The 17347-nt window shown below is 44.2% G+C and overlaps 2 protein-coding genes and 1 non-coding gene across 3 annotated transcripts; 1 reads left to right on the forward strand and 2 right to left on the reverse strand.

The window, feature by feature from the left end:
* Window positions 1-429: 429 nt before the first annotated feature.
* Window positions 430-10737, reverse strand: LOC120042831 (60S ribosomal protein L3-like). Its single transcript, XM_038987639.1, has 11 exons — window positions 10631-10737; window positions 9398-9626; window positions 7220-7412; window positions 6666-6834; window positions 6328-6463; window positions 4815-5001; window positions 4155-4315; window positions 3762-3863; window positions 2774-2869; window positions 2448-2567; window positions 430-578 (listed from the first exon to the last, which is right to left on the reverse strand). The coding sequence occupies exons 2-11, from the start codon at window positions 9398-9400 to the stop codon at window positions 516-518; spliced, it is 1230 nt and encodes a 409-aa protein (XP_038843567.1). The 5' UTR covers window positions 9401-9626; window positions 10631-10737; the 3' UTR covers window positions 430-515.
* On the reverse strand, window positions 927-1052 carry LOC120045210. Its single transcript, XR_005476643.1, has one exon. It is a non-coding gene; the product is annotated as a small nucleolar RNA SNORA71 (small nucleolar RNA).
* Window positions 10738-11088: 351 nt separating the features above from the next.
* On the forward strand, window positions 11089-15924 carry ndufb10 (NADH:ubiquinone oxidoreductase subunit B10). Its single transcript, XM_038987648.1, has 4 exons — window positions 11089-11317; window positions 11876-12014; window positions 13271-13410; window positions 15757-15924. The coding sequence occupies exons 1-4, from the start codon at window positions 11170-11172 to the stop codon at window positions 15840-15842; spliced, it is 513 nt and encodes a 170-aa protein (XP_038843576.1). The 5' UTR covers window positions 11089-11169; the 3' UTR covers window positions 15843-15924.
* The last annotated feature ends 1423 nt before the right edge of the window (window positions 15925-17347 follow it).

A 17347-nucleotide genomic window follows, 5' to 3' on the forward strand; every position in this document is an offset into this window, starting at 1 on the left:
CAATACCTATACATGATTAAGATATCTAGTGCATCTTCATTGGTCAATTGCACACAAGGTCCAACCAAAATTTGACTTCCGCTTTTAACCGTGTGCCACCAGTAGTATAGTGGAGGGAAGCCACAAGTACTGTTTATCCATAAATATTTTTTGGGGGGGGGGTGTGATGCATTGAAAGTATAGGGAGTTACTTTCTCCCCACAACCAGTTTAGCCACCAATTTTATTTACCAATACATCACTGTGCCACCATTAGTCACTTATCCAAATTGGTCCCCCAAATGGCAGCCCATTTATACAGGAAATAGGATGTCATTTGGACCCTGAACAAAAGTAGTAAACTATATGGAGAATAGGGTGCCATTTGGGACATAAGCGTAGTCTAAACTAAGCTGAAGCTTATTTGAAAAGAATATCCAAACACCACCTGGATAGATAAAACTGTTTTATTAGAAGACTTAATATAAGAATTTGTTTCTCTGTTGAGCTAGTTTTAACGGTGGACCACCATCACTTCTAAGCCTCCTCTGGCAATGGTTCGGCGGGCAGTTTCTTCAGCACATCCTTCTTCAGTGGGCCCTGTAGGTCAAAAGTCACAGCAGGGTCAACAGAAGTCCAGTATTAAAGCAGCAGGTGCACCCAGACATGGGTCATGTCAGCTGAGCTAGAGGGTAACATCCCAACTGGCACCCTATATAGTGCACTACTTTTGACCAGCGCCCTACGGGTGCGTTGGAACACAGAAGGGAGAGCACCACTCCACCTCATTCCCCATCATGCTCCAGTCCACATCCCTTTAACCTTTTTCCCCCAGCTAATACACATCCAATTTCACAATTGTCATAGCATTAGATCAAACCATGGGTTCAAGCAAAATAAAACATTGTTTTACACGTTAAAAGTATTGATTGTTGTAGACATGGAAGATGTTCGAAAGATACAGGGTTTGACAGGAACAGGTATTCCAACAAACACGGGAAAATCTTTCATCACTATTCCTGTACTATCAATGAGTAGGACAACAGTCATGCCATAGTCACTTTCGATACAGGGTGTCCGCCTTTACACAGAAACGCTTCAGTGCCTCCACCCCAACCTACGCTGTCCCTACATAAACCTCCAGCCTTTCCCTTTACTTACCCACACTCCTCCCTCCATCATTAACATTGTCAGTCCCACTCCTCCACCCCTAACATTGTCTGTCAGTCCCACTCCATCATTAACATTGTCTGTCAGTCCCACTCCATCATTAACATTGTCTGTCAGTCCCACTCCTTCCTCCATCACTAACATTGTCTGTCAGTCCCACTCCTTCCTCCATCACTAACATTGTCTGTCAGTCCCACTCCTCCCTCCATCATTAACATTGTCTGTCAGTCCCACTCCATCATTAACATTGTCTGTCAGTCCCACTCCTTCCTCCATCATTAACATTGTCTGTCAGTCCCACTCCTTCCTCCATCATTAACATTGTCTGTCAGTCCCACTCCTCCCTCCATCATTAACATTGTCTGTCAGTCCCACTCCTTCCTCCATCATTAACATTGTCTGTCAGTCCCACTCCTTCCTCCATCATTAACATTGTCTGTCAGTCCCACTCCTTCCTCCATCATTAACATTGTCTGTCAGTCCCACTCCTTCCTCCATCATTAACATTGTCTGTCAGTCCCACTCCTCCCTCCATCATTAACATTGTCTGTCAGTCCCACTCCTTCCTCCATCATTAACATTGTCTGTCAGTCCCACTCCTCCCTCCATCATTAACATTGTCTGTCAGTCCCACTCCTTCCTCCATCATTAACATTGTCTGTCAGTCCCACTCCTCCCTCCATCATTAACATTGTCCGTCAGTCCCACTCCATCATTAACATTGTCTGTCAGTCCCACTCCTTCCTCCATCACTAACATTGTCTGTCAGTCCCACTCCTTCCTCCATCACTAACATTGTCTGTCAGTCCCACTCCTTCCTCCATCACTAACATTGTCTGTCAGTCCCACTCCTTCCTCCATCACTAACATTGTCTGTCAGTCCCACTCCTCCCTCCATCATTAACATTGTCCGTCAGTCCCACTCCATCACTAACATTGTCTGTCAGTCCCACTCCTTCCTCCATCACTAACATTGTCTGTCAGTCCCACTCCTTCCTCCATCACTAACATTGTCTGTCAGTCCCACTCCTCCCTCCATCACTAACATTGTCTGTCAGTCCCACTCCTTCCTCCATCACTAACATTGTCTGTCAGTCCCACTCCTTCCTCCATCACTAACATTGTCTGTCAGTCCCACTCCTCCCTCCATCACTAACATTGTCTGTCAGTCCCACTCCTCCCTCCATCACTAACATTGTCTGTCAGTCCCACTCCCCTCTACAATGATTCAGCTCACTCCCACATCCATCCACAGTCAGCGGGGCCATCCACCCAAGCCCAAACCCAGCCGGTACCCACCATGAAGGCCCTCTTCTCCTGGGGGGTCTGGAAGTGGCCGTAGCCAAACTTGGAGGTGGTGTCGATGAACTTGAGGTCGATGGTCTCCTTGGACTTGCGTGATGTGTGCACCAGCATGGACTGTGAGAGAAGCACATGACCACACACACAAGTGGTTAGAGTTCAACACACGGTCAAATATGTCCCATGCTTTAGCATCCCCAACTCCTATGGTCATGTTTTCCTCTCTGGCATCAGTGGTTTGATTCCTTCATTATTATTCAGAAATTAAAACATCATACATCATCTGCACAGAGCTAGTTGTCACTAACACATGGGCACTGTACCTTTCTCAGGGTGAGGACACGTTTCTTGCAGCCAATCACACAGCCCTTCAGCATCAAGAAGTCATTTTTCACGTCACCATAGTGGGGGAACCCTCCCTACAGACAAACAGGAGAGGATGCATGAATAATTATACAGATTAAACGAGTAGTACACCACATTAATGGCCACAACCTGCAATACATACTCTATTATAGTGCAAATACTGGCTATATCAGCCATTTACACATCTGGCATGTCAGGCGTCTACGTTTGGCTTTACAATGTGACATCATCAGATAAAGCTGGTGATCAAAAGCAGAGGATGCATCACGTCATTAAAACCTCCTAAAGTCCCCCCCCCCCAATTTTTACCTAAAATGACATACCCAAATCTAACTCCCTGTAGCCCAGGACCTGAAGCAAGGATATGCATATTCTTGGTACCATTTGAAAGAAAACACTTTGAAGTGTGTGGAAATCTGAAAGGAATGTAGGCCAATATAACACAATAGTTCTGAAAAAAAATAAACATTTGAAATGCAAGAGAAAGGCCATAATGTATTACTCCATTTTTATTTTGGCCACTAGATGGCAGCAGTGTATTTGCAACGTTTTAGGCTGATCCAATGACCCATTGCAATTATGTTCAAAATTTTGTATCAAGACGGCCCAAATGTGCCTAATTTGTTTATTAATAACTTTAAGTTCAAAACTGTGTACTCTCCTCAAACAATATAACTCTAATAGCTACTGTAAATTGGATAGTGCAGGTAGATTAACAAGATTTTAAGCTTTCTGCCCATATAAGATGTGTCTATGTCCTGGGAAATGTTGTTACTTACGACCTAATGCTAATCGCATTAGCCTACGTTAGCTCGACACCGATCCCGAAGAAGTTTGAATCAATAGTAAGAATTAGAATGGTTACCATGTTATATCACATCATTTCCAGGCTCAGTACCATGTCAATAACATTATTAGGACGTTATAGTGATGTTATTATATTACCATGGGGGTGATAGTCTTCTGGGTGGTGTCGTAGTTAGTGGAAGCGTTGTTCTTGATCACTTTGCCATCCTGGACATGGATCCCTTTGCCAATACGGTAGATCTGTAGACAAGAGTAAAACACTGAAACAGCATGATGGTGGTGAACCTCAGTCTAAGCAGTACAGTATGAACCTCTACGCAATTACAGTCACAACAGAACCCAAACTAGTTCCAGTTGTATACGCAACTCAAACATTCACACAGATCGTTCATTAACAAAGTATAATGTATGAAGAAAACTATTTTACAAGGTAGTCAGTCCCTTTGAGGTCAAAACACCTATTTTTCAAGGAACACCCGGTCAAATGATGAATTTCATATGCCCATCTCAACTAGAGCCCTGGTGCCGGACCTTCTTGTTGAGCTCTGTGCGGTGGTGGTAGCCCTTCTGGCCGGCACGGGCGATTGTGTAGCCCACACGGGAAGGGTGCCAGGCTCCGATACAGGCCACCTTACGCAGGCCCTTGTGAGTCTTCCTGGGAAGTTTCTTCACTCCCCAACGACTGGTCACACCTGACAACCAATAGGAAAATCAGTAGGAAATGAGTTATGCCACAGGACCAGCCAATATAATATAATAGCTGAACAGTAATATACCTTCAGTCAGCAGACATTGACATGCATCTTTTACTAATTAGATTATTATTAGTAAGTAGAAAAACTCTGGGTCTTTGAGCCATTCTGTTAGATCTAGAGACATGTCTCAACTATGGAGATATTATAACCAATGGTACTGCCATGTCATTAATGTCCATATAGATTTCTCCCACTCATCCCCGGGCTGAGTGACAACTCATATGGTTATTCTCAACAACAAAAATCTCTCTGGCATCAGTGGTTTGATTCCTTCACTATTATTCAGAAATTAAAACATCATACATCATCTGCACAGAGGTCATTGTCACGTTTGGTAGCAAGACAGAACAAATGGATGAGTGGGAGATCTGTACCTAGGAATATCTTCTACGGTGACCCTTTGACCTCGATGACCATGTACCTCAAAACCTCTTACCTTTCATCCCGTGACCTTTGGTGACCCCGATGACGTCTATCATCTCGTCCTGGTAGAAGACTGAGGACACAGGGACGGGCTGCTCCAGCTTCTCCTTGACCCAGTCCACCTTCTCGGAGATGGTGCCGCCGTTCAGCTGCACCTCCATGATGTGGGCCTTCTTAGCTTTGAGGGGCAGCAGGCGAATCTAGAGAGACACAATTATAAAATGTACAGAAGCCAGCAAGATTCCCACACACACAACTTTAGTGCCTCTGCTCCCTTCACTTCCACACTGACTAAATATGACTTATTCTAGGATTCAGTCTCTGATCCAGGATTAGCTTCCCTTTCCCCAATCCTACCCATTATTGGGGGAAATCTCAAGATCAGCGCCTAGGACAGGGTTGTCAGTCATTTTGCCCCGGGAGCCGCATTCAGTCTACAACAACATCCGGAAGGCCGCACTGAATTTAGCAAAATATTTACTTGCCACCAATTTGCAAAAATGCATCCTCTATCCACCACCCCAATGCTCACTCTGTCTAGCTTTCATTTGGGAGATTATTAACGAGCTAGACAACTTCAAGAAACTGTACGAATGTAGGTCTATTATTTCTACACAGTTTAGATTTGGTTTTAGTCAAAGCTTTTAAAGTTTGTTTTCCTACACACACACAAATCTAAAATTATATATAGATATATATTTAAAATACATTTTATCTTTACACCCGCGGGCCGTATGTTGGACACCCCTGGTGTAGAGGCAACTTCACCCTACAGTCCTGTGAGTCATCAGTCAGGTCTCTGATAGCCTTGTCTATTTGTGCAGCCCCAACTCCTAAGGTCATGTTTTTCTCTCTGGCATCAGTGGTTTGATTCCTTCACTATTATTCAGAAATTAAAACATCATACATCATCTGCAGAAAGAGAAAAAACATCTGCCAAATGTGACACTGACCATAGGAATTATCAAGACCACTAGAACAGATCTGGAAACAGGCTAATTCTCTCACTGGAGACATGATTCACATACACATCGCTTTATCCCCACATCTTACAGCAATCATATAGCCCCACTGCTTCGACAAACAGACACAATACCCTGAATTCAATCAGTAACATTGAGTAATGTTTGTTGCCAACAAACTTCCCTCAGGGGAAGCGTTGTAAGTGCAGTCGAGGTTCTGCTCCCCACAGGAGTATTTTTAAAGTGTAATTTGAAACTCCATACTCTAGTACTCCTCTGCATGTGTGCGTGCGAGAGAGAGAAGACATTTGTTCGCAACAGGGGCCTTGAGATTAGGGAAGGTTTTTACCCCCCTTTCAGTTGCCATGTGACTGGTAGGAGCTGGGTAGGCTATAACTCAGACAGCCGTGCCCGTTCTGAAGGGAGGTCCTTGGGGTGGAGACAGATGAACCCCAGGGATACCACCAGCTGTCACTTAATCACCACAAGCCAATAGAAACTCACCGAGGATAGGAGTGGAGGATTTCTGTTGGATCACATGATTGATAAGAGGGTTCTATGTACCTGAGTGTGGATGAGGACCCGGATGGATGTGCAGTATTTCTTCATGTTATTAAAGTCCTTCTCCAGCTGCTTCTTGCCACTCTCGTCTGTCCACTTCTTGGCATATTTGGTGAATGCCTTCTTCTTGCTCTTGTACCTGGAAGAGTTTACATACAGGGTAGAGATTTAAAAATGAATCTCTTGATCATATGTTACTTCCCCTCCCCTTCTCTGGCATCAGCGGTTTGATTTCAACACTATTATTCAGAAATTAAAACATCAAACATCATCTGCACAGAGGTCAGTCACGTCTCTATACTTCAATGTGACACACACACCAGACGCTCATTGCCACCCACCAGCTTTTGTAGAATCTGCGCTTGCACTCGTCACTGAGGTGCTCAGCGAAGATGGTCTTGAAGGACCTCAGGCCACGGACTGTGTCGATGTACCCAACAACCCCCACCACCATCACAGGCGGAGTCTCGATGATAGTGACCGCCTCCACAGACTCACGTTTGGCTTGCTCTGTTGGGAGGGAGGGAGAGGAGATATGGGTCAGTTGCCACAAAAACGATAAAGCCAAATGGCCTGTGTGTAGCCGACAGGAGGAACGACAAAGTGTCATATCAATGTCAGAGCAGAACAGAGGAAGAAGACTAGGATTGAAAACAGAGCCGGGCTCTATGGTCATCGTCACATTTTTTTTCCTCTGGCATCAGTGATTTGATTCCATCACCATTATTCAGAAATGAAAACATCATACAGCATCTGCACAGAGGTCCTTGTCAAGACAGCACAAACAGATCTGGGACCAGGTCTAATTCTCTCATGGCTCTTACTCCTGATTCACATATACATTGCTCTATCCAAATCTTACATCGTCCCACGATGTAAGGCAGAATGTACATACTCAGGCCAGTGCGGTGCACCTCACGCAGGATGTGGGTCATGCCGGCCTTGTAGCCCATGAAGGCGGTGAGGTGGACGGGCTGGCTGGGGTCGTCCTGGGGCCAGCTGCGGGGCTTTCCCCGGTGCTTCTTGCTGCGCTTGCAGGGCAGGAAGCCCATGTGCCCATGGCGGGGCGCGTGGAATTTACGGTGAGACTGGGAGGGAGCGAAACATATGTACACGTCAATAAACTTCCGATAATGCTTCAAGGGCTCTAAAACCCCCAGGTTATTGCTGTGCTTTACCCTTGATAAAGTTCATTTTGATGTCTATTTTTTTACATTTCAGTTGAATTCATATCACCCTTCTCTGAAGTATCAAACATGGGTTACTAGATGTTGGCTCTAAACAGAACTATAAGTAGTAATGTAATAACCTACAAGGATTAGTGAAAACAAGTACAATATAAACTAATAATCAGACTAGACGTAACATATTAAATGTAAATCCGGGACACTCAAATATGATACATTTGGTATGGTTACATAAGACAGCGGGTTACTTAAGGCAAACACGAGGGTGGGTGGTCGGGTTAGGTGTATAACGCGAACATCCAGCAAACCGAAGGTGGCGAGTACAAATCTCATTAACAACTTTCACATTTCAACTAATTAGCCACTTTTTAACTACCCTGCAACTACTTAGCATGTTAGCTAACCCTTTTGATATATTTATTTTTCTCCTTTGCACCCCAGTATCTCTACTTGCACATTCATCTTCTGCACATCTATCACTCCAGTGTTTATTTGCTAAATTTTTATTATTTCGCCACTACGGCCTATTTATTGCCTTACCGCCCTAATCTTACTTCATTTGCACACACTGTATAGACTTTTCTATTGTGTTATTGACTGTACGTTTGTTTATTCCATGTGTAACTCTGTGTTGTTGTCGTACTGCTTTGCATTATCTTGACCAGGTCACCGTTGTAAATGAGAACGTATTCTCAACTAGCTTACCTGGTTAAATAAAGGTAAAATAAAATACATTTTAAAAATAGAACCCAATTCCTAATATCTTAACCCTAACCCCTTGCCTATCTAACTTTAGCCAGCTAGCCACCTAGCTAGAATTGGTAACATATCATACTTTTTACAAATTCGGAACATATGAATTTTAATTTGTAACATATTACACGAAATGGGTGAAGAGGGGGGGGGGGTGTATAGCCCCGACGAATCCCCCAAATCACCTCCTCCCCATTCGTACCGCCACTAACCCACACATCCTACGTGTTTATGACAGACGTCTTGTCCAGTTTAGCTCGGTGCCAAGAACAGGTGTCAGGAAGAGGCCTAACGGCTGCATTCTGAGAATGAATGGCCATGTTGTGTGCCCTGTCGGCCTCGGAGCTTAAGTAACGGTTGCTCAAGACAAGTGTCCGTGTGCTGAACAGCCTATACACTGACTAATACAGGCAAAGAGACAGTCTTGAGAAATTTAGTTACGATCAAGATTCATTAGCCATCAGAACACATGTAGAGTAACAGTGGAAAATTCATTTTACAGGGATCAACATATCTACACTAGAAATATGCCTTCATAAGCTGACTGAACAGACGACTGAATTTGTGACATCAAAAAAATTAAGAATATTCTTGCAAATGGACCAATAATGCAAGCGTTGTACATTTCTGTACATGTTGGAGATTTGAAAGACAGAACAGAAGAAAACCTGGGAAAAGGTGTTAAATCAAGGTCAATAGATTCATTTCTGTCCACATGAAACAAATCCTTCATTATTCAAACCAAGTTAATAGCACAACCAATGGGAAATATTTCCTATACAGCATTCATTACAAATTAATGAGAAACTCAAAGAAAATGGCTCTAAAGTCCTCGTGACGGCAGATGATTCTGAGGTAGCCGAGAAACAACAGCCAAAGTCCAAAGAAATTAGGATATTACCGACGTTGAGACCATGTGCAAAAAGCACGCCATTGCCCTCTTGCACATGGCATACTAAGAAAGAACAGTGAGCATGCAACGTGTTCAACAAGTTGTCTTAATACCCAACAAAACACACCCGATAAACTTAAAATCAAACCATACACACATAAACAGAGCCCCTGACCAAAGTTAGTAGACCCCAAGGTGCCCTTCAGGTTAGAAATATAGAAAAGACAGCAGGAGCACTGACCATGTCTGTGTGTGCCGTCCAGGCAAGGGACAGAAAGAGATAGGAACAAGTGCTGATGTCAGAGTCATACTCAAGATGTTACTCTGTGCAAGGGCTCTAATTTGGTGGCTGGCCCAGTTAAGGAGCCGTATTCATTTTCAAACAAGACCAGGGCTGCCAGCACTGGCTCATGGTGGGCCTCTGGTGGTGGGTCATGTGGTGGAGTGCCCAGACAACTGGCTGCAGACATCTGTGGGGAGAGAGAGACATCTACTGTTTATCTACTGTTACTGTACCAATTCATAACATGTTTGGGTGGACGACTTATTATATGTAGGCTTATCAAAGGCTCTTATGAAGATTGAATGCATGACAAGGTTCAAGGGTATTTATCAGTCACTTTCACGAGCTAATAAACATGAACTGTTCCCCAGCGCAAAACACAGGATTTTTGTTAAGTTCAAAAGAGCAAAAATATGAATACACCCAAGAATAATAACAATAGCTATTCAAACCGCTAAATGACTTCATAATGCAATTGTTTTACTGACAAATATTTTTACAAATTTTGAGACAGAACTTCCTGTCACGGTACAGTACAATATAGCTAACGAACGAGCTAGCTACATGCAGTAAAAAGATCAATGGAACGCAAAACGTGTGGGATAGAACAAAGGACACATTCATTGGCCCCAATTCAAAATCTTATCCATCAACGTGGATATTGGTCAAATTCGTCATAATGTGTGTGTTCCAACAGGACCACAAGGTGGTAACTAAAATCCGGGTCTGATATACTTGACTGTTTTCGCTGCATAATATTTAAAGTTCTCCTTCTCTGGGTTAGAAAATAATTCGGCTAAATGCTAACTCCAGTTCTTATAAACTGGTAGCATAGCTAACGTTAGTCATATAGAAATTGTTTTTTTGGTGACGATGACATGAACAAGCTTTGCGGTTGACACCCATACAAGTATTACTCCAATTTTTACCCCAACATGAGTGTCAAATACACAAAAACAGCCTTAATGTAGGCTAATTTGGATTGGCGGCAACGAGGAGATTCTGGATCTAGCTAAAATGATCACCCCCACGTGGCACATGCGTAGCGTTTTCATGGCATTTCCATTGTTTTAGTCGAACTCTTTACTACTTTAGATAGATAGCTAACTAACTACCTGATCTAGTCGAGGGAAATACCTCCATTTGATAATCGTAACGCTTATCATTAATAGTTTCATTAATACAACTTACTGTAACAACTCATCCTCTTCCGCTCACCACCCTCAACTAGATTTGCGCACACTGACGACTTTCTGGACGTTTTTCTGTAATTTGATGTTTTATGCCACCTTGTGGACTGGAAGTTCATTAAATTAGAACACACCAGAGATCTGTATATAATGACGAGATCCCAAAGGCGGGAAGGCAGGCGCCAAGCGTAGGTCCAAAACAAACCCATAGAAACGCATTGGTCTTGTTTTGGACATATTTTGGTTCAGGGTCGCCTCTTCCTGTCTGACCACACATTTTCTCTGCGCTGAACTTTTACCTTCGACCTCTGCTTGAAAAATGAAAGAAATGTAAATGCAATATTTGAGATAAAGGGTGTAAATAAAATATATAAATCGTTTTTTGGTAATCTTACTGAAATTGTATTTAAGTTCACCATATTACATTTTAGATTTACTTCTGACCTACAACGCCATGTTGTTCCTCCTACGCATGCGCATAAGCGTAGAAGAGGTCGAATTGAAGAAGTTTCATTTTTTTCTTTAACAAAAGACAGCAAAATGCCATCGGACTATGATAAAGATGCGTATCCAGAGCCTCCCCGCCAGACTCCAATCGTGGACAAGCAGACGACCCTTCCCAACCCAGCTCTGATTTTGACTAAACTCTTCTATTATTCCGTGGACCTCCCTGTCACCACATTCAGAGGTGAGCTAGCTAGCTAAGCTAACGTTTTGCCAAATATGTTTAACTAACCCATCTGTGGTGTTGCTAACACTAGCTAATGTTGGATATCTAGCGAGATACATGGAGACAGACCATGGCATTAAACAGTTATAATGATACTTGAGGATTTCAAATGTCAGATGTGCAGTTAAGAGAAATTGATTCAGTTAGCTTACTAGGTACCGTTAGCTGTCTAAACTAGCAAGTGTTGCGGTTATGCTTTCTACCTAGCTATGTGTGTTGCAGTTTTAGTTAGTTTATTCAAGTGTAATGCATAATGTTGCATGCAGCGCAATGCACTTGACATTAGCTAGATACTACTCATTAAATTTCATATTACTGTAATTCAGGGTCTAGAAATGCATCCTTCACATCTTTCCAGTAATATCACTGATCTAACATTGGATAGCTATGTGAAAGCCAATGTTCCACACACCTTTCACCAATTCTTTCATGTGAAATCAGTGAGCAATAGGAGTACTTTGTACCACATGATCAACAAGAGGTAAATGTTGACATGCTCCCCTCATCTCTCAACAGAACTTGTAGAGGATATCCACTCCGGCAACAAGTACAACTACTACCACCAGAAGTTCCGCCGTGTCCCCGAGCTGACCGAGTGCACAGAGGGAGACTACACCTGTTACTATGAGGCTGAGATGCAGTGGAGGAGAGATCAGTAAGTATTCCTCTTTCAAGCTCTAGGGCCGCAGTGCCTCTGGCTTTACTTTCCTCCCAATGAAGGTCATTGATTACCTTGGAAGTACGTAGTCATGGTTTTCCAGTTTGAAATAAAGGAAAGTGTGAAAACCAGCAGACATTGTGGTCCTCCAGAAGTTTGACACCCCTCTACACCAACTCTCATCATGAGGAAAAACCCATTGACTGGATTAAACGACAAGACATACTGTAACAAAAGGTAGGCCATCTTATCCAGAGCGACTTAGTGCATTCATCTTAAGATGGCTAGGTGGGACAACCAGTTATAGTAAGTCATTTTCCCTCAAAGTACCTATCAGCAAAGTCCGCTAGTAAGAGGGGGAAAAAGTCAAGTGCGAGTTCACGAAAGGCTTTCAACATCTGTTGTATGAAAAGTCTGAATCCGCATCAATCGGTTACCGTGAAGTTGACCTTTACATAGTTTGTCCAAGAGATTAATGTTCTGTGGTCAGATATGATAGGACAGTTACAGGCTGATTGTGCGTTGCAAAATACATTTAGAAATCTATTATTCAATTATTGCACCAACGAGTGTCTGCGTTGCCAAGGGCTAAAATAGAAATTCAGTTATATTTCTGACGCAGATCAGAAGTCCTGCCTCTCCCATCTCCTCATTGGTTTATAGAAGCAGGTACCCACGTGCCATCTCCTCATTGGTTATACCCACGTGGGTGACAAAGACGAACGAGGTCAGTGGCGGTAATGCACATAATTTATGAAAGTTGCCAATCGCAATATAAAGTCAAGAGAAGAAAAAGCCTGGAAGGAAGAGAGATGATTAGAAACGATTCGATTGACTGTTTTATGTGTGGATTAATTGGCGGAGTAGAGGACCTTGTGCATTTCAGGTAAAATAACAACTCAATGTTTATATCCCAGGACAAATTAGTTAGCAACAGCAAGCTAGCTAAATAGGACAAATTAGCTAGCAAGTGCAAGCTAACTAGCTAAATTTCCATAAATGTTTAATGCTTTTTGACCTGTCCCCAAATTAATATAATAATTGGTTCAGAGATTGTTTTGATATTTTAACCTGTGTTTGGTGTGGGGGGTACAAAATACATTTATGCACGATGGCGCACGCGCGCAGCCGGTTTGGGTTCCATGTTACCCACTGCTTTTAACCATTCATCAGCATGTCCTGTTTAGTGAATTCACAAGCACCCTACCCTTGACGCTAACAGCTGTCTGTTGTGTCCCCCCCCCCCCGCCCAGTAAGGTGGACCAGGAGATCGTGAAGGTGGTCCAGGAGCGTCTGAGGGCCTGCCAGCAGAGGGAGGGTACCAGCTACCACCAGAACTGTTCCAAGGAGCTGCAGCAGTTTGCAGACGTGGCCAAGGCCTACCAGTCACGCTGTAAGTACCACTCACTTTAGTCATGCCTCAATTACAATTCAGGGTTGGAAATATGGCAGTAACACTGTTGATAGTATGTTCCAAGCATCTACGCGGAAAGAATGACAGCTAGGCCTATGCTTCGCTCGAACATCCAACTTGCAACCACTGACAGCACCCATCATTGAGGCTGTGCAGATATGTTTTAATTTCTGAATAATACTGATAAAAAAAAATCTGAAAACTCATGCCAGAGAGAGATCAACAGACCCAAACCTGGAAAAATGAAGGTTACGTATGTAACCACGGTTATGTGAGCTATATGGATCACGCCAATATATTGGTATCACTCAGCAGCGGAGGGATACATCCGAGGTGAGGATTTACAGATGTACACCTGTGTAACGGCTAGGGTCTGCCCCTATATATAGACCCCATGGCCGTGACATGTCATCTACATCATTTTTGAGAGCATGACTTGAGCACAACCTCAATACTAGTGCACCAAGAGCAGAACAACTGCCAGCACAACTGGTATGCCACGGTTATAGCCGGCGCCCTAGCGTTCTGCATGGTGTTCATTACACCCTCTTGTAGTCAACATGGACCATTGGTGCCGTTCAGTGGCTAATCCCACAGACTGAGGCGGTGCGGCCTCAGATGCCACAGAGTTCCCCGTCCTGAGACAGCAGGTCTGGTCTCGGGAAGTTGCCAAGGTGTCCCAGACAACAGCGACAGGAGAAGGCTGAACCAGGGTCGTCTGGGCCAGTATGGGGCCACCAGAAGCAGACGATGCTCTGCCAACCTGGTCCTGTCCAGCACAGCCTGGATCAGGGGAAAAGGGGGGAATGGGTAAAGCTCCAGCCCTGGCCAATCGTAAGCCAGAGCATCCAAGCCCAGAGGCCCTGGTGGCTCCGACATGGAGTACTACAGGGGGCAGTGCGCATTGTCCAGGGAGGCAAACGGGTCCACCTGCGCCCTCCCGAACTTGTCCCACAGGTGCTGCACCACCTGGGGATGTAGGCTCTAGTCCCAAGGGGGTGGCCTCCCTTGAGAGCATATATTCTGCCACATTCAGGATGCTAGGTACGTGCGTTGCGTGTAGAGACGCTAGACGTCCCTGAGCCCAGAGAAGGAGCTCCCGTGCCATAAGAGACAGGCAGTGCGACCTTAGTCCACCCTGATGGTTGATGTAAGCCACCACTGTGGTGTTGTTCGTTCTCACCAGGACATGTCTTCCCTTCAGATGTGGAAGGAAAGACTGCAGGGCCAGCAGTACAGCTCGAGTGTATTGATGTGCCTGCTGCTCCAAGGATGTAGCCAACAGCTGCTGGCCGACCTGCCCTTAGTCACACACCCCCCCCCCCCAGACGAATTGGGAGGCGTCTGTGCTGACCAGCTCCCGGCGGCACGTCCTTAGCATTTCCACCCCACCTGAGAGAAAGGAGTGACAGCGCCACCTCAGCAATGCCCTGAGGCACTGTGCGGTCACCCGCAGGTGACGGTGGCGCTTCGGGTGCAGCCGGTGGGAGTTGAACCACCGTTGAAGAGGCCAGAGATGGAGCAGGCCCAGGGGAATCAACAACGAAGCCGCCGTCAGCAAGCCTAACAGGCGTTTGCAGGTTAGGACGGATTCCATCCGCCCCTGCCGAAAGTGGTAGAGGAAAGATAAGATCGCCTGAACCCTTCTGGTGGGCAGGCATGCTCTCCTGAGGACTGAGCCCAGGTCCATGCAAATTACCCAGTACCTCGGCAAAAACAGGCAGACAAAAAAAAAATGCAATGAGGTAATGGATTTGTTTTTATTTTTTACACCAACTGCAATATTACCTAGCAGTAAAAAAAACAGCACCATATGATGGAGTAACTCCTTTAAGGAACTCCCAAAGTTATTGTCTCAATGTAGTGGAAGCCCACCATGATACTGGCTACTCCAGGCTGCAAACAGCCAGTGAGTACCGGTATACTTCCACAACAGTGACTTACCAAGCGAACTTCAGAAAGTTTGTACCTCAAACCATACGGACATCCGCCGAGAAAATGAAAGAACGTGTGTTGCTGCCATGGGGTCTATATATAGGGGTGACCCCAGCCATGACTAAGGTGTACACGGCAGTAAATCTGTAAATCCTCACCTCGGATGTATCCCTCCGCCGCGGAGTGATCCAATATAGTGAAACATAACGTCAGTTGTGTTCAGTAGTAAACATTTCGAAACGTAAGTGCTGCTGCCCGAATTGTTTTTCAATATAAATCATCACATGACACCTCCCGGGAAGAATTTCCTGCAGTGGAATGCAGAAATGTTAAGGCTGTGAGGCTACTGTTTCATTGCATTGTCAAACTGTTGTCCTTCCTCTGTTGTAGATGGGGATCTGGGAGCCTACGCCAGCTCAAGGAAATGTCTGATGAAGCAGAAAGACAGGATGATGGCGGCCGAGGCAAAAGCTTAAACAAGATAACCCCTAATCACTCTGTTCCAAGTCTCTCTCCTATGTATGAAATGTAGAGTAAATATGTTTATTGGGAAAAGAACTGTCCTCATTGTATTGTTTAGCTGTAGTAACAGACAACTTTTTGAATGAGCTGCATTTACCCTCGACTCCAGCAGTTTCTAGCCTTCTCCAGAACTCAAACCATTCTTGAATAGGAACTGTTGTGGTCTAGTCCCGCAAGTACACTGCCACAAGTAGTACTGAATCTCAATGTATTTGATTGCGCGTCCCTGCTCCTCACTTGATCAAAACGCATTGGGGTCTGAGCGGAAAAGCCTTGAATATTCTAATTTCAAGGGGACACAGAATACAAGAAATCTGACTCATTTGGGATTCGTCTTGGTCGAATTTAAGAAGGTTTTACCCCACTGAACATGCAAGTCATTTTTAAAGCAGTCAGATGTTCATTCTCTGATTCTAAAAGAAAGCTGGTTTGTCAATGAATTCAAAATGGTTTCAGACTTTTTTTCCCATTATCAAGACCACTGGGCCAGTCACTCTTATAGTACCTGGGCCAGCACAGGTGTAACACCTTCCCACTAATGTGATGGCAACCAGCACAGGTGTAACACATGCTGACTAATGAGGTGACACCAATCAGCTAAAGAGATATACGTGCTGACGCTCAACCTTAACAAATGGAAAAACCAAAGCTTGTAATATGCAGGAGCATTGGCGCTGTTGCTACATCAGTGCCTTCAGAAAGTATAAATACTGCGACTTATTCCACATTGTTACAGCCTGAATTTAAATGTTTTTCCTCACCCATTTACACGTAGTGCCCCATAATGAAAACATGTTCTAAAAATAAATACATCGCTTACATAAGATATACCATGGCTACGTGCTGTTATCACGACGCAACGCAGTGTCTGGATACAGCCCTTAGCCGTGGTATATTGGACTTATACCAAACCCCCAAGGTGCCTTATTACTATTAAACTGGTTACCAACCATGGTATACATTACGATATACCACAGCCGTCAGATTAACTGCTGAAGTGGATTTTACCGTACTATAAACGAGTTCAGTCTTTCTGGGTATGTCTAAGAGCTTTGCACAATATTTGCAAATTCTTGAATTATTCAAGCCCTGTCTATTGATCATTGCTTGACAGCCATTGGCAAGTCTTGCCAGAGATTTAACTCACCTAGGCCACCCAGGAACATTGGTCTCTGCAAACTAATATTTGGCCTTGTTTTAGGTGATTGTCCTGCCGAAATGTGAAATTGTCTGTCAAAAGCAGACAGGTTCTCTAGGATTTTGCCTGTGTTAATTTTTATCCTAAAAACCGACAAATGACAAGCATACCCATAACATGATGCAGCCACCACCATGCTTGACATGGTGGTACCCAGTGGTGTTGGATTTGCCCCAAAAGTCATCTCTGCAGTTTTACTCATGCCCTACTACAAACATGCATGTTTTGTAATATTTTTGTATATATATATTCTGTACATGC

Source organism: Salvelinus namaycush, chromosome 3 (assembly GCF_016432855.1).
Source record: "Salvelinus namaycush isolate Seneca chromosome 3, SaNama_1.0, whole genome shotgun sequence".
Classification (NCBI taxonomy): Eukaryota; Metazoa; Chordata; class Actinopteri; order Salmoniformes; family Salmonidae; genus Salvelinus; species Salvelinus namaycush.

Excerpts from the sequence above, each read along its gene's own strand:
- LOC120042831 (XM_038987639.1), bottom strand. Across the intron at positions 3,864-4,154 it reads GCACAGAGCTCAACAAGAAG|ATCTACCGTATTGGCAAAGG; the intron begins GTCCGGCACCAG and ends TCTTGTCTACAG. Across the intron at positions 2,568-2,773 it reads GTGTCCTCACCCTGAGAAAG|TCCATGCTGGTGCACACATC; the intron begins GTACAGTGCCCA and ends CTTCTCTCACAG.
- ndufb10 (XM_038987648.1), top strand. The coding sequence starts at position 11,170 with ATGCCATCGGACTATGATAAAGATGCGTATCCAGAGCCTCCCCGCCAG. Across the intron at positions 12,015-13,270 it reads ATGCAGTGGAGGAGAGATCA|TAAGGTGGACCAGGAGATCG; the intron begins GTAAGTATTCCT and ends CCCCCCGCCCAG. Across the intron at positions 13,411-15,756 it reads CAAGGCCTACCAGTCACGCT|ATGGGGATCTGGGAGCCTAC; the intron begins GTAAGTACCACT and ends CCTCTGTTGTAG.